Genomic DNA, 17,564 nt, shown 5'->3' with positions numbered 1-17,564 from the left:
CTTGAAAATGAAGGAAGAAGAGTTGTTTTCCATCCTAGTCAGGGATTCGATGGAAGACCTGATCAATTATGATTACATGGATGTGCATCCTATTGAGAAACATGAATCTAAACTTAGTTAGCTATGGTGGATGTAAATCAAATACACAACACATTACCAGAATGAGAGATTGTAACTCAAGTGAATTAGGTTCCAAGATAGATTAGCTTGGACTCATAAAGATAGTCTTGAGTAACTCAAATTGATAGTTTCATTACTTGAAATGAGTGTCAAGTACATGCCTTTATAGCTTTTTGGATAGTACTACTTTTCCTCTCTGTGCTTATGGGGTTTTGGACATCTCTTCCTAGAGCTTCTAGAGCATACAAATTTGTCATATCTCTCATACAAATCCACTTATGGACAAGCATCATTTGCTATTCTCAACACCCCCTTCAAATGATGAGTCTCTACCCTTGCTGGCTTTCCCTCCCCCCCCCACATGATAACATGATAACATGGCCTGGGAGACTAGCTCATAGGTAGCCTAGTCAAGTTAAAGTTTGAGACTTTACATCTTGGTAGGGTTTTTACATCCACAATGGGAAACAGATCCACTCAGGGAATTCGAGATCCCCGAAATTTTTTGCAAAACATTATGTTGGTTTGTAGCAGCGGAAAATATTTTCTTCATCTTTCTTTTTTGTTTTATTGCTTCTTTGGCAACCTTTGATCTTTCTCCTTGGTCTTTTGGTCCAATTTTTGATCTTCTTTGTCTTCTTGGACTTCTTTATCTTCATGCTCCTTGGCTTTTGTTGTGCTTCTTATCCTTTTTGTCGATGTGTGGTACATGCTTTTTACTACTGTTAGGTGCATGGCCTTGTCTTGTCAGGCTTTCTTTGACATACATGGCATTGATCATTTTCACATGGTGTAGACAAATCAAAATTTCAAGTGCGGGAAGGTCTTACCAATTTACTTTTCGCTTAATGGCAGTATCTAGATAATCTCGATTACAAAATGCTTCAGCAAAAATTGAGAAAGCACACAATGCTAGTGTCAAAAGACACTTGATGGCAAATATAAAGAAATGTAAATCACCTTAATGTCTAGGATTTTAATGGAGATGTAAGGAAGATGATGTGGATGAATGAGCGTGATAGGGTTTTAGTAAGTGGTTTGTGAAGAGACTAGGTGTGAATGTACTCTATTAAGTAAGCTTAGCTTTTCAATGAATGGATGGAGGCATTGCATGAAAGCTTGCTAGCTAAAATTGCAACAAGATGCATCAGAAATACATAATAATATGTGCACTATATACAAGGTAGCCTGAAGTTTCCTAGAGCTGTCACGAGCTAATTCTTGGTGGTCCAACCAATGGCAAAATTCATTTCCAAACTATCTTGATTTACAAAAAAAAGCTTCATTCGGTCATCCCTTTTCATAGCCCTATATACAGCCTGAACCTGGTCACTAGAATCCACTGCTACTGGTCCAATCCTCATAGAGACATATCTTCCCTTTGACGATAAGCTCAACTTCACTTCATCGTTTGGAATTGGACACTGTAGGACAGACTCAACCGCTCCAACCATTGCTTGCACAAAATCATTGCCACCACTTCTAATGGTAGTGAAATTTATCCTTGTAGGGTAGGAATTCACCTTCTCATTCAGCTCCTTCCATTCATTATTTGAACTACCAGACACTGTCCCACCAATGACAAGGTTTGTTGTTTGTGCAGCTTTGCCCTCAGCCTTTGCAGCTTCTGAGAGGGCTTCGAGAACTGTCTCTTGAGGTGGTCGAGAGTCAGACGAAGAACTGCAAGAGCGTCGGCCCAAGCGTGTGACATACCAAGAGTGGCACACTTGCGGGGTTGTGCCAACAAAAACTTGTGAGGCTGGGAGTAGATGATCCCTTGAGGAAATGCCATGGAAGGAAGCCACCCCACCACCTGTTGTGTAAAAGCTTGAAATGGCCCCATAGGCGAGCCCTCCCATCACTGAGGAGAAGGGAACATGTGCAAATGGATGGAATCAAAGCAAGCAGACCATAAAAGGGGCCTGAGCAACACATGAAACCGGGATCTCTCTCTCAGTGATGGAACGCAAGGGCAAGGACTTGCTTGCTAGATTTTGAGAGATGGAGAGAATGAGAGAATGGGAGAGAGGAAGATTACAAAAGTGCACATATACTAGCCAACTAGCTCGACCATGGCTTTGATATCATGTTGAGAAACACAAATCTAGACCTAGTTAGCTATGGTGGACGTAAACCAAATACACGATACATTATCAGAATGAGAGATTGTAACTCAAGTGAATTAGACAATCTTGAGTAACTCAAATTGATAATTTCATTACTTGAAATGAGTGTCAAGTACATGCCTTTATAGCTTTTTGGATAGTACCACTTTTCCTCTCTGTGCTTATGGGATTTTGGACATCTCTTCCTAGAGCTTCTAGAGCATACATATTTGTCATATCTCTCATACAAAGCCACTTATGGGTAAGCATCATTTGCTATTCTCAACACATCCAATAATGGTAGAGATTGGAAGATATGATGGCACAAGCTTAGATATAGTGAGTGCCATCATAGTAGCACAGGAGCATATTATCTCGGTGGAAGTAGATTACCTTGTGCCGAATGCTGAATTTGAAGCACTACAGCATGATCTGTTCAGACCAAGGCCCCAGCTTCCTACCAAGGAGTTGTAGATCCTTCTGCCCAAAGAGGTGCCTTGCTGACACACGAGGAAATGAAGATACAAGATGATCCGAAGAAGGTGAGATTTCTAACTATCATATATTTTTTTGTGATGAAACTTGATGGTAGGGTGCGTCGGGTCCCCCGGAGTCCATCGATGAAATTTTGGCAAAAAATGATGATGCAACTATCTGATAACTCTAGGTTAGTTGCTAAATATATTGTTTGATTTGACTTTTTCATTCAGGACATATTGTATATAGATGAATTTTCATCAAGGCAAGGAGGAGCTCAACATGGGGATTAACGGAAGGATTTAGCTCTAAAGGAGTACATTGGCAACCTTGTTGCAGACTTGCTGGTCTTCCATAAGAAGTGATCACCACAAGGGCAAGAAATAATCATGAAAATTTAAGCTTTGACCAAGTTTGGACCTTTTTGAGCTATACCTGTGACATCTAGCTTGGAGGAGGTGGTGCTAATCAAGCGGTCAAAGCTTATTTACTTATTTGACCAAACATGTGTGGAGAAATATGTGTGCTTGCTACATTAGGTGTCCTTGCTAAAGTGTCAGATCCTCTTGTCTTGGAGAAAGAGCTGAAGGGGGAGCGCATCATTTTGAAGCAAAGAAGGAACTTATATTTTCATCGGAAGCTGGCCCCTCCTCTCCACCAACGAAAAAGCCAAGGAATAATCGAGAGTTCTTGTTGGCTATCGACTATTTGTATTTGCCATCACTATCATCCATTGCACGTATTTTTCTTGATGAATATAAGATATTTTAATTTATCTCTATTAATAAATATTTATTGAATAAATGTGTGATTCGTGTAAGTGTGAAGATAAGGTGTCGTACATGAATGACACATTCACATATGCTAACATAATCCAATTTAATTATGTCAATGCGTAGTACTGCACTTGCGATTGTGTATAAGCAATAACGTAACTCGTATCCGTACGTATTACTAATTTTGATGTATTCATATGTTAAACAAAAATTAAGAGTCATACGTTTTAAGAAACAAAACAAAACAACATTACTCAACTATTTGAATTTAGTACACATCGCATGAGATATTATGTATATATAAATAAATATTCAAATGTGGCAGAGTATACAAATTTTTTTGGCCTTCCAAGATGCTATGGTGCTATAATACTTATTACAAAACTTTGCATCATTAATCTCACAACCTATGGAGGAGTCCCCTTGTTGTGTCGAAACCGAACGATAAAGTTCATGTCTTTATCTGTGATTGTGACACACTTTGCATGGATGGCCGCTAGCTGTGTATCATCGAACAAGTTGATGAGAAACCCCTCTACAGCTATTTGTAGGGCCTCCATAGCTACAACAATCCACCTTCTTGCTGGTGGGCCATCCTGCACTTGCACCCAAAATCTTCCCATCCCTTTTAGGTCCAAGTCTTGCATGACTTCCCGAACAACCTTATTAAAATATCTTTTCGGGATGAGAAGCTCGTATTCGCGTTGGATTCTCCTTATCTCTTGAAGGGCGACAGTGCCCGGTTTCCATCTTCTCTTCATTTGTGGTGGTCGTTGTGCTCCATGGGGAGCACCTGTTGCTGCTGCACTAGAGGAGGCTCACCTTGTGCTCTAGTTGCCAGGCCTTGGCGTGAGGTCTTCCCGGGGCCGAAATGGTGACATGCTTGCTTGGTGCGTACCATGCAAGCTCAAGGAGGGCAAGATGGAGAAGAGGCAAAGGTTGGGGGTGTGAGAATGGAGGAAGCAAAGAAAGCAACATGTGAAAATGAGAAGAAGAATGAACTTTTAACCCATTTAAACCCCAAAATTGGGTTAATGCAGCTTCCTATGCACTATCCATCATGTGATCGTAAATCCATAACATTTTATCGGAATGCGACGAAACTTCACACGCACACTGGAAAGTGGCTCCAGATGCCAAACTTCGGACCAGGGGTCTACATGCGTTTTTTTTTCCAAAAAAAAGGCTCTTGACCACCTAACGAGTGCACGTGTGAAGTTTCGTTACATTCCAATACAATTTAGTATTTTTAAAGTTATCCCACACCAAAATTATGGATGGATTGATAATCGAGAAATCAACATCATGACTACCGGCCCTTAGAAACTTCACACCACATAAACTATGCAGAGGCATCAGGAGTAAAGTCTGCAATAAGAAATGGAAATTTTTTGCATGTTTTTCCTATTGAAATTGACAGTGCTAGCAAAAATTGTAAGTAAAAATTGAAAATACAGCGAAGATACATAGTCAAAGTTGAGAGCGAAGGACAATAGTAAAAATTTAATTCATATTTTAAGGGCACATACAATAGTTTTGCACTGGGATATAGTCATATGTCCAATGCAGGAGGAGAACACTATGCCAAAAAAAATAACATTACAAACTGTGTTCATTCCGTTGGAACGAATGGATCCTTCACTGCTTGAAGATTTCTTACAAGTTGAAAGTCCTTGGGAGTTACAATGATACGCTTCACATGTATTGCACAACGCTGAGCATCAGTCATCAAGTCAACTAAAAGGGCCTCTGCAGCACACTATAGAGCATGAAGATATTCTTTTGTGAAGCGATCAAGTCTATCCTGACCTTGTGCCAAAAACCACCTCCTACTTTCTGTGCAGTAGAGGTCTTGCACAATCTTGCAAACAAGTCTCAAGAAGCTTGCCTTCGGAATGATGAGATCAAAAGAGCATTGATACTTCCTAATTTCTCTTAGGGCTACTGTACTTGGCTTCCACTTGCATTTCTTGTGGGGATGCTGAGGAGGACTCTTGTGAGGGTAGCTTGAGGAAGCTGAGTTAGGTTGAGAAGGGGGTGCATTTGAGCTAGTAAGTGCTCCAAGGGGTTGAACATGATATGGGACTCTGAGCGAAAGCTTATTTGAAACTACCTTAGACCTAGCTATCTTTCCTGTACAAGAGATGTGAGAACTCAATGAATAAGATAGAAAGTGAAACCCTCTTTTATATAACCCTAAACTCTAAGACTCATTCACATAGATGCACACTCTGTCTTTCTCTCTTAAACTATGAATTGCATTCACATTGAACACATTGTTCATCTTACTATCTTAGCTCTCTTCGAACCCATTTACTACCTTGTCAAATCCGTGTTTCTAGCCACTTGGCATGGTTTTCTTTGGCACTTGAGGCTTCATAACGCACTCTTTTAGTGACACGACGTGATTCCATCATGTTTGCAATCGATTTATTAGTACTTTCATTTTCTCTCTTTTGCAAGGGTTTAGCTTCATCTGCTACTATAATCCTATACCACCAAGATAGCAAATGGATCATTGGATTCCTACCATTCACCGCTCCATCGTGATCGGTTTTTATTTGGTATGCACCACACGCTATCCAATGTGAATTTTCCATCCCTTGTGTGGATCAAATTTCGATGCTTCCCTTTTCTGCAAAGTATGGCCCATGTGCCTCAAGGATATGCTACAAAGACACATATCACACATGAGTAAAACTATGCTCAATAGTTTATACATTTCATACAATTTTAAAATATTAACTTAGTATGCACCATGTAATGTATGATAGAGCTTTTGCCCCACGCTTCCACCATGTTTTTGTAGAAGCTATGCATAGCATCAATAAATTCCTACTTATCTTCATTGTTAGACACCATCTTGTGAAGTAAGGGAGCCACTTTGTTAAGACTTATCCAAACCTTAGCTTTGGCCAACTTTGTTTTTCCTCCTTTACTTCGATCAGGAACTGCAAAATGTAACTTTTTCCATCCATTGTAGTCATGCGGCCTACGAACCATGACATTCCCTTCCTCATTGTAGTCATGCGGCCTATGAACCATGACATTCCCTTCCTCATTGATGGGTGCTGAGAGAAACTTCTTAGCCTTTGCTCCTCCAAAGCAAGGATTTTTTGAAAAGTTACCATATTTTCCTGATCTCTTCTCATATTTTTCAATCGTCACTTGTTGATGCTTGTGTAGCCCAATTTCTGATAGCACTCCCTCCACATTCCTATACGTTGCAATGGCTTCTTTTTCTGGTTGCATCCTATAAGCAAAGCAAATGTATTCATATACAAGTTTCTCCATGATTCTGACAAAAGCATGCAATAAACAAATGTGAATACAATCCAATGGAATGTTGAAGATGGGCTTCCAAGTGGGATCTTATCTATTGCACGTCGGTGCAACACTTGTTACCCTATGCTAGTTCTTCTTTCCGTCCTTTCCTTCCATCCTCTCTATCAAGCAATATAGGCACAGATTATTTGTATTTGCATCATTGGAGATTCCACACATGCATTTTAAAGTTTTCAAGTCTCCTACAAGATGCCATTCAACCAAGTATTAACCATACCCTTCAACCGAGTGCATCTCACCATGTTTTGATTATGCTTGGAATGATTGTGTGTATAAAGAATAGATGTAGGACCTCAAATGTTTCCTTAGGAACTTAAAATGCAGCGAGCCACTACACATGGCACTCGGATTGAACATTAAAGTTCCATGGGTTGTTCTTGTCAAATTGTAACGCTCTATTCATAATTAGAGTTACACTAACTCTTTCAAGCTTTACTCCTTTGACGACCTCACTTTCATCTAACTTTATAACAAATTGCAATTTACCATTACATTCCTTAACATACATATTGTAGTACATTACCATTGCCAACTCCACCTTGTACAAATCTAAATAGTAATTGTTGAGTTCGATGAACTTCACCTCATATGCATTTTTGGTCCCAACCTTTTATGTTTCCACGCATTGAACATGCATGGGATCTCCTATCAACTCCAAAACCTTTATATTAAGTTTCCATCGGGCCTCTATTAACTTTGAAGGTTGAGGAAGAGGCAAGATTCTATTTCTCTTCAACACACGACCAAGCCCCCAGCCTTCACATCTTTGAATATGTTTGAGTAAGTCATTGTGCTAATATTGGCCCTATTACAAATGGATTGTGCATCCATAGCTGAGAACTCATTTGACACATCTTTTAATGGGTACTCAATCACCTTTTCCTTCACAGCCTTAAACTTAGAATTGCTAAAAGCATTTTCCAATGTACTTGCCTTCAGCAATCTACTAATACATGATCCAACCTCACCCTCACTTAGGTTCTCATTTTGAGCTACCTTACATGCTTTGATATGTCGCTTCCACTGGCCGCTATTCACAATTGACTCATTGATTAGCTTCTTCTTTTGTTTGCGCTCCTGTGTTAGCTTGCTGTTGCCTTTCTCAGGTCGTCCAATTGTGCCTTTGCCTCCTCATATGAGATACCAATGTCATGGATAGTGTCCTGCATTGAAATAATTTGATTGTTTTGTTGAATTATAGTATCATTCACTTGTATCACTTGTCCTATGAGCTGTTGTATATGAAATTGATGTGCAACGATCACATCATGACAAATTTTTATGGTTGCTTGGCAAGTTGTAAATACTTTGAATGCCTGATTGTTGAGTCGCCTAGTGTAATCGAGCAACCCATTTTCACCCTTGCACACATACTTAAGAAAATTTGTGATTCTTGAGAAAGTTGGAGGTCTATTGTTTAAGGGGTCTATTGGGTAGAAACCCACAAGTCCATATGTTTCAATCTCATTTACATGTAACTTTGCAAAACCTGAGGGTTGACATTGGTACGCTGGGTTCTTTTGAATCATGGGGCATATTCAATCTCTACCTCAATATGTAGCTCTTTCTTTCCTATATTGATTTTACTATTAATAGAAACGGAGAGCCTAGTTGGTTGTCACAGGAGGTAGAGTGGAGATGCACAAAGAGGCACACAAAGGTGCCAAGGGAAATGAGGGTGTAAGTAATTCACTCTGCTAATGAAGGTTGCATAAACATAGAGAAGAGGTCACAATAGAGCCATGAGAGAGTATAGATATGGGGGAAAATAGCTCAGAGGGTAGGGATGTCTAAGACTTTTCGCATTTTAGACATTTCTATTTTACCTCCAAAAATATTTTCAAAAAATACGAAATTTGACTAGTTGGTTTGTCTTTTGACCAAAAGCTAGAATATAAAAAATCCCCAAACTATCTTAAAAGGAACTTTCAAAATTTTGTTTTTCTTATTCTTGATTAAAAAATCAAATACCTTGTATCTACTAATCATTTTGCATTGAAAAAGAAGCACCATAATCCTGTAACTAACTCCTTTTTGAATATGAAATTTGGTTGAAAAAGACTTCTTCAATGAGGAGAGAGAAGGAATCTGAGTATATCTTTGTAGATAATATAAAAAAGGCAAAAGGAGATTGCAAAAGTGGAGAGAGAAGATGATTATTTTACTATTCGTCTCTCCTCTTTTCCTTGTTTTAAGGAGGAGAGGGGGGAGGGACTAAAAGGCCCATTTTCTGAGTTCATTTTTCTCCTAATGTGGTCCCTTAGTGGACATTTTAAACAAGAAACACTTCTCCTTGGCATCATCTTGCCTAGGAAATCTAATTCCATGGAAAAATGGAAAGACACAACGTCATTTAAAAATAGATATGTTGTCATACCCATCACCAATTACTTGAACTTGATTAGCTCTCTCTTGTGAAACAATACCTTTGAACTTGTGTGTTTGCTCGATGGTTATTTCAACTGTAAGGCATACAACATTAGTACAAAGTAATAATACACAAGCTTACCCTTTATTCTACACTAGTGCCATCATTTCTTCTGAAAAATGATTAAGATCCACCTCAATCACCTTTGATCCATCTTCTTTAGTCAAAGATTCAAAAAACATCTACCGAGCAGTGAGCATCTGTATTTTTTATGGGCCTCCCTTTAAACCATATTGGGAAATATGGGAATTTTCCATAAGTTTGGGACATGTGGTCAAATCTTTACATTTGTCATAACTTGAAGACTATAACTCCAAATTGTCATGTGCCTACCTGTCAGTTCCCTAGCAGCACGTTTTAGTGGTCCATTGGGGAACTATCCTAGATGGCTTCACCCGGCACTCGCGAGAATGCATAGGGTCTATCGTCTAGGTTTCCCAGAGTCCACCCCATAAACAGAGGGTACCAACCGTCCCCATGAGGATCAACTTGCAAGGGTCGTAATTTGACAACTGAGGTCTTGATGCATCAGCTAGCTCCATTGGAGGTGTCCCACAAGGGCTTCTTGTCCGATTGGAGCGATCGTAGTTACCCTTGGTTCATGGAGTGCAACGCTTTTTTCCAGCAACTAGTTAGGATTCAGGGAACCTTAACGGAGTTCAAGCACAGCCACTGCACCTTTTCCCTAAGATAATTATTGATCAAGGTTTTAAGACCCGACCCTAGGTAAGTCAATGCTCGGTTCTACCTAATTTCTCCTAATTAATGTTTCATTCAATCTCTTGAATGAAGCTCCCAGCTTACCGAGACCACCCATCTGTAGGACGGATCCGTCAGGGATCTCATCCACCTGCTTCCCACAAACGGTTTTCTTTAGTTTTATAATTACATATGACATTATATTATGACATATAAAAGAAGCTTCGTTAATTAACCCATTATCATAGATTCCTTTGCGTAATTTTACGACACAACACAAAGACAGAGATTTTGGCAAAACATATTTATTTATTATTTTACAAAAGTTATTTACAATTCTTTTCTCCTTCTGCCTATGTAGAAGATAAAATCTCCATTCATCGGGAAATCCCTTCTGTCTATGCAGAAGAAAGCAAACTCTCCAAGATTTCTGTCCCTTCACTAGTACTGGGGACTCCAGGATCCCATCCTGATTCGTGTAAGGGTCAGGCAGTTCCTAGGAGCGATCGAGAGATTTACGGCTAGAGCCCCCTGGCACTCCCATCTCCTCCTGCCTAATGGATTCCTCACAGAGTGACCTCTCGCCATCGGGGCCGGTCCAAAGCTCCTCGTGGTGGTACAAAAAAACCCCCCTCAAAGTAGGGTTCCGCGTCTAGCCGTGGGGGAGGCATAGCACAATCTTTCCTCTTATTATCCTGATTATATATTTACAATCAGATCTAACTGCTACAAGCACAACTAATCATTCTTGTGCAACCAACAATACATGCACTAGTAAAAAAAAAAACAACAAGTGTTTTTAGCATAGGAAGCAACCCCACCCAATTCTAGGGTTTGTCTTTTAAGGTCCCACCTTATTCTTAGGGTTTCGCTTCTTACTTGCAACTCTTTTTTCCGGATCCACAAGTTATTTCGCAAATCTGAAGTCTATTTTATCCTTATGAAAACTTGGTATTTTCGCCCTAAAAGATAATATGGGCATTTATACCTATGGCAGGCAATTCATGCATTGCCCTGCCCTAACCTACACTTAGCAGGATTTCAAATGCTTTTCCAAGTCTCTTTAGACATTATAATTTGTATCGACAAATTCTTATCAATGTCCAATAAGTCTTATAGACTTTCGATATTTATTTAATTTCCTAATACTGATAGTTTCAGGGTTGTTGAGTATTTCATAGTATTTTTTCTTCAACATTCTCGATATTTTAGTTTTCTCATTAATTCATATGTGGGTCGGCTCATGATATTGGTGCTCTCGCTAATATAACCATTAATATTAACATTGTGTGTGTTTTCAGTAAAAAAATAATTTTTATATTAATATTGTGCTCATATTCTATGGTTTAATCGACGATGTATGACCATTTGTCGAACTTTCAACATTATCTAGGAAGATCAATTTTCATTTAGCTATGCCATAGCTGCAATACTAATTATTTTTCTAAAAACTTTATTTTAAGCAATGTAAAAATCATTTGTAATTTTTCATTCATCTTTCAAACATCAAATTATATTACTATGCACCTAATTTATGTGTCTCTAGTATATATTTTCATATACAAATTTCTGTTGATTTAATGTATTGATTATTTCATGATATTATCTAAATGATTTTCTATAAATTATTATAAGACTCATATGCGCTTGTTTATCATTAGAAAAATGAAATAGAGATAGTCACTTTTAGGGAAAATTTATAAAATATTCCCTTCCCTAACACCATCTACTTTTTTTAAGTTATTATAATCACATGTGCCATTAATGAAATAATAATAAATATCACAAAATAAACCATAATTACGATATTTTCTTCATGATAGGTATATAATCATTTTTCAAGTGAAAGAGTCTTTTCGCTGAATAGTTTATTATTATATTTTTTAGGTCATTTTTCTAAGCCGGAGTTCATATACATTTTCTTTAAAATGCATTTATAATCATTTAAAGCCAAACATAGCGATAAGCTTATAAAACATTATTTTTTTCCAAACCGATGAGATGTTACCTCTATCAGGTTTGTAGCAACGGGGTTTCACCAATTCCTACTGTGCCATTTTCTCCATCGACCGCGTTTCTTGCTTCTTTTGCTTCAAATGGGCTTCTTGAAATTTTGCGATCTCGTGGAGCCATGGATGCCAAGCAAAATTAACGTGGTAGCTTAGGGAGAGTTGGTAGTCATCTAAAAAAATTTCGCCAACATTTTGCTTAGCGATATGGCTGTATGGAAGAAAGGCGTAACAGGGGGTAGAGAAAATGGAAATGAGGTAGAAGAGGGGTATTTTCCTTCTTCAAGGCTTAAGCTAGAATGGAAAAGAGATATAGAGAAAATTTTCCATCATCAGTGTTGAGAAATAAGCCAAAGTCTAAGGCATAGTCTAAGCCTTATTATATTATTGTATGTAAAGTATCCTTAAGTTTGGGGTATCTATCTTTTGAGGATACCATTTTAGTGTGTATACTGTTGGAGATATGGTGGGAGAATATTGAAGAAGAAGAGAATGAAGAAAGCTTGAGCCTCTCCTTGTCTCAACCACCTTTCGTTGTGCGTCCCCATCGAATCTCTCATATACTTTCATTTGGTATTAGAGCGGGAGTGAAGGATTGACGCAAGGAGCGCGTTGAATCGAGGTCTCAGCTACAGATGATTTCGTGATTTCATGTGACAGATCAGGGGCTTTAAACTGTTCAACAACCTATGTCTGTAATTGAGTGCAATTTTTTGCTTCTTCAAACACAATACACAGGTCTCATGCCAAGCTTTTGCATTGCTTTTCTGCTTTTCTTTTCACTGCAACTCTGTTTCCCTTTCCCGTTGGCAAGGCCACCATCTTCCCCATCTAGTTCAGGGGCGTTATCGTCATCATCGACAGCGCGCCGTATAGTGATAGTAGTTCACATTCGAAGTCAAGAAGTTTCTTTCCGGTTCCACTTTTGCAGAGCATCAAATCGGGAGCCTAGCAGTGAGATTTCCACTTGTGATGTTCACAAAACGGTTCTAAAATAGACGAATGCACATATAGAAAACAAATTCTGATTACTGATTCAGAACGCGATAGCTGGAGATCATTTAGCTTCTTGATGTCTAATCTGGTCATGCTTTGAAGACTAGCATAAGAAGCTTTTAACCAAATAGCCTTTCAGGAAGAAAATCCTGTTCAGACGGGCCTACATGACCTTGTTGCCAGCATAATTGATTCATTCGGGCTTTGTGGTGATGGTTATGATGGATACAACCGATTCAAACGACGAGGAAAGAGAGTGCCTCCTTCTTCTTGCCGCTAGTACAGTCATCGTCGTCATCATCATCCTACCAAGGAGTCTCCACTTCTTCCTTCTCAGCAACTACAGCTTCAGATGCTGTTATATCGGATCATCTTGATATTCGAGGATTAGTTGAGCAAAACATTCAACTTTGTACCCTTGTAATGTCTCTTAGTCATCAAAATGAGGAGTGTGAGAAGGAGGTAAAGGCTGCATTTGATTCAGAACTTAAAAAGCGAGTGGAAGAGGCTACTCAAAAAATTTCTGCAATTCTAAAAAAGTCTGAGGAACAGACTGAGCTCATCACATCACTTCAAGGGATGGTTGGTATGTACAATTGACTTTATGCATAGGAGATCAAGGCTCGAGGTCTATTCCAGTTAAATAATGGACCAGCGATAGCTGAAGCTCGTGGAGAGGATTTGCACAATGTTAGAAAATACACTTACAGAATTGAAGGCTGAGTTGAGGAAAAGAGAGCGTGATCTGGCAATTACAAACAAAGAGTCTTCTGATCTCCAAATGCAGGTTGTGTCAAGATTGTGGGAGAGAAGGAAGGAGTTTCACTTGAAGCTTTCTTGCTTGCACAATGGGGGAATACACACAAGGGTGGAGGCTGAAAACAGTTTTCCTCTTCTTAGTTGTGTAAGCCAAAAGAACTCAAGTACAAAGAAATAGAAGAACCCTATATATGGGTCTCAAACCAAACTCAACTAACTAAGGTGGCATACTAATTGAGCCACGAACTAGAGTAGATAAGGATAGCTATCATGTAGCTATTATTCATGGGTGGTGTACCAACTGCGTTTGCAACTGACAAGTCGGTGACATAAATACACAACGGTCACCCTGGCGTATCACGAGTGGAGCTCGATATCTCAACACTCCCCCTCGAGCTCAATCCCAATTCCTGCACACCAAGTAGGTCTCTAAACTTGCGCAGCTTCTCTGCGCCCAATGCCTTCGTGAATATGTCAGCTACCTGATCCTCTGTGCTGACATAAACTAGATCAATAAGACCTAGTAAAACCCTCTCTCACACATAGTGATAATGCACCTCAATGTGCTTTGTTCTAGCTTGATAGACTGGGTTATTTGCCAAGTGTATACTACTCATGTTGTCACAATAAATGACAACTGGCCCATCTGTAGACTGATGCATATCATAAAGTAGCTTATGCAGCCAAGCTACCTCACATGCAGCCATTGCTGCACCCCTGTACTCAGTCTCTGTGCTCGACAAGGTAACTGTAGGCTGTTTCTTGCTGCTCCAAGTGACTGCAGCACTCCCAAAAGAGAACACATATCCACTGGTAGATCGTCTATCATAGATACTACCAGCCCAATCAGCATCAGTGTATCCATGCAACTGTATCTGAACCCCAGTCTCATAAAATAGTCCATACTGCAATGTGGACTTCACATACCTAAGTATGCGTCTAGCCGCATCCAAATGTGGTTTCCTTGGAGCCTGCATAAACTGACTTACCAATCCAACAGCATAGCTCAAATCTAGCCTGGTAATAGTCATATAAATCAAACTTCCTACTATGCGTCTGTACATAGTAGGGTCTTCTAGAAGCTCACCTGCATCTGTGCTCAGCTTCACATTCTGCTCCAAAGGAACTGAAATAGGCTTACATCCTGTCATCCCATATTTGGACAGCATGTCCAATCCATACTGCCTCTGCAAGAGCTGTATCCCACTTGGTGATCTAATCACCTCAATGCCCAAGAAATAACGCAGCTCTCCCAAATCCTTCATCTCAAACTTCTGCTTCAATAGCATTTTCACATGAAGGATATCTTCATCACTGTCACCTGTCATAATCAAATCATCAACATAAATGACAAGTAGCATAATACCTTTCTCTGTTTTTCTCACATAAAGTGAGAAATCTGCCTTGGAAATTTGAAAGCCAATAGTGACAAGATACTGTCCTATCTTGTCAGACCATGCTCTAGGTGCTTGCTTCAAGCCATACAAGGCTTTCTTCAACCTGCAAACAAACTCAGGATGAACAGCATGCACATAACCTGGTGGTTACTCCATATAGACCTCTTCTTGCAAATCACCATGCAAGAAGGCATTCTTTACATCCATCTGATGTAAAGACCATCCCTTTGATGCAGCCATAGCAATGACTGCTCTTACGGTTGCCATCCTTGCAACCGGACTGAATGTTTCTTCATAGTCAATGCCATATGTTTGTGCATACCCCTTGACTGCTAATCTTGCCTTGTATCTGTTCACTGAACCATCTGCATTGTGCTTCACCTTATAAACCCACTTACAACCAATTGCATTTTTACCTTTAGGCAAAGATACCAATTCCCATGTAGCATTTACTTCCAAGGCATCCATTTCTTCATCCATGGCTTTCTCCCATTTTTCTTTTCCCATGGCTTGCTCAAAAGAAGTGGGTTCTGGTTCCTGTATCACTTTGACCATATATGCATAGTAAATCGCTGTAAATCCATCATATTTCAGCCTATCCACAGGATACCTAGCTCTCGTAGACCTGCGCAAAGTAGGTTCACTCCCAGGTGCTCTCAAAACATCCCTGGTCTTCCTTACTCTAGGTGTAACAATAGAAGGAATACCCAACTCATCATCAATGCTCTGTTCTGAGCCACTGGATTCACCATCCACATAAGAGTGACCTGCATTCACATCAAATATGGGCTGATCAACCTTCTCTTTTCCTTTTCGTGATACCTGCATACCACTATCTGCATTACTTTGAGAAGATTCTCCTGATCTCAATCTGCCTGTCCATGGCGAAGAATGTGAACCACTGCTAGAGGACGCTCCAGGTCCACTAATATTTTGTGACTGCTGCTGTGAATTCTGTGCAGCATTACCATTTTGTGCATCTACATCATCAATCACATTTACTGGTTTATACCAGCTACTCATCTCATAAAAAACAACATCTCTGCTCACTGTAAACTTACGAGTAGAAGGGTTATAGCATCTATACCCTTTTTGCTGCAGAGAGTAACCAATAAAGATGCACTTCTCAGCTTTTGGATCCAACTTGGATCTCAACTCATCTGGCACATGTACATAGGCAATGCAACAAAAAATTTTCAAATGAGAAATATCTGGTTTCCTACCAGTATACCTCTCCTCTGGAGTCATTCCATGTATTGCTGCAGTGGGAGTCCTGTTCATTATGTAGACTGCTGTAGCAACTGCTTCAGCCCAATAAAAATTTGGCAAGTCTTTTTCATTGAGCATGGCACGAGATACCTCTCCAATATGCCTGTTTTTCCTTTCTGCAATTCCATTTTGTTGTGGTGTATGACTGCATGAATATTGCTGCTTTATGCCATGCTCCTGTAGGAACCTTGCAAACTCATTTGAGAGGTACTCTCCCCCTCCATCTGACCTTAGGCATTTTATCTGCATGCCTGTTTCTTTTTCAACCATCGCTTTAAGAGTTTTGAAATGCCCAAAAACTTCACTTTTCTTTTTCATAAAATACACCCAAACTTTTCTGCTATAGTCATCAATAAAACTGACAAAATAATGACAGCCTCCAAGAGATGCAGCTTTAGTTGTCCACACATCAGAGTGGATTAATTCCAATGGCTTCTTACTCTCTTGAACATGTCTAGGAAATGGTTTCCTTGCCTGTTTTCCAAACTGACAGGCTTCACATACCTTATGCATTTTTGCAACCTTGAATTTTGGCAAACCTGTAACAATATTTTGGGCTTGCATTGATTTAAGTCGCTGTACATTAACATGACCAATGCGTTTATGCCAGATATCAATATATGCAACTACACCGGTCCCATGTGCAAACATTGCTGCACTCAATTCAGACATGTCTGCATCCAATGTAAACATTCTACCCTTCTTCTTTCCTTTTGCTATCAAGCGATCTTTATTTTTCATATCCTCAACAAAGCATCCATGAGGATTAAATCTGACCTGCAAGCCCTGCTCAACCATTTGACCAACAGAAACCAGATTCTTGGTGATATTCGGGACATGAAATACATCGGACAGGTATTTCTTTTTCCCATCCTGCATAGACAAGGGAATTTTTCCAATCTGCACAATAGGATGTGCAGTATCATCACCAGTCTCCACAAATCCTGGTTTTTCCATTTTTCTTGCATCGTCCATCCATTCTGCATGACCTGTCATGTGGTTTGATACACCTGAGTCAACATACCATACATGATTGCTTTCTTCTGCACTTGTCACAGAATTGTTCATGTGCTGCACCATAAACAAGTGCTCATTTCTGTCATCACCCTGTCTACTAGAAGATGCATAGTTCCCTTGTTGCAGTTTTCCATTCATGATGTCATTCTGCTTTTTATAGCAGTCTT

General features: G+C 39.5%; 1 protein-coding gene across 1 annotated transcript; it reads right to left on the bottom strand.

Annotated features, from left to right (window-relative positions):
• Positions 1 to 1,334: 1,334 nt before the first annotated feature.
• Positions 1,335 to 1,979, bottom strand: LOC148027898 (uncharacterized). The gene has a single exon (XM_087689890.1). The coding sequence runs from the start codon at positions 1,977 to 1,979 to the stop codon at positions 1,335 to 1,337; it is 645 nt and encodes a 214-aa protein (XP_087546016.1).
• Between the last annotated feature and the right edge of the window lie 15,585 nt (positions 1,980 to 17,564).

Source organism: Lygodium microphyllum, chromosome 12, assembly GCF_053477565.2.
Source record: "Lygodium microphyllum isolate KBCC chromosome 12, Lygodium_microphyllum_v1.1.10, whole genome shotgun sequence".
In the NCBI taxonomy this organism is placed as follows: Eukaryota; Viridiplantae; Streptophyta; class Polypodiopsida; order Schizaeales; family Lygodiaceae; genus Lygodium; species Lygodium microphyllum.
The sequence above is the reverse complement of the archived record's forward strand: the minus strand, read 5'-3'. Positions and strand labels throughout refer to the sequence as shown.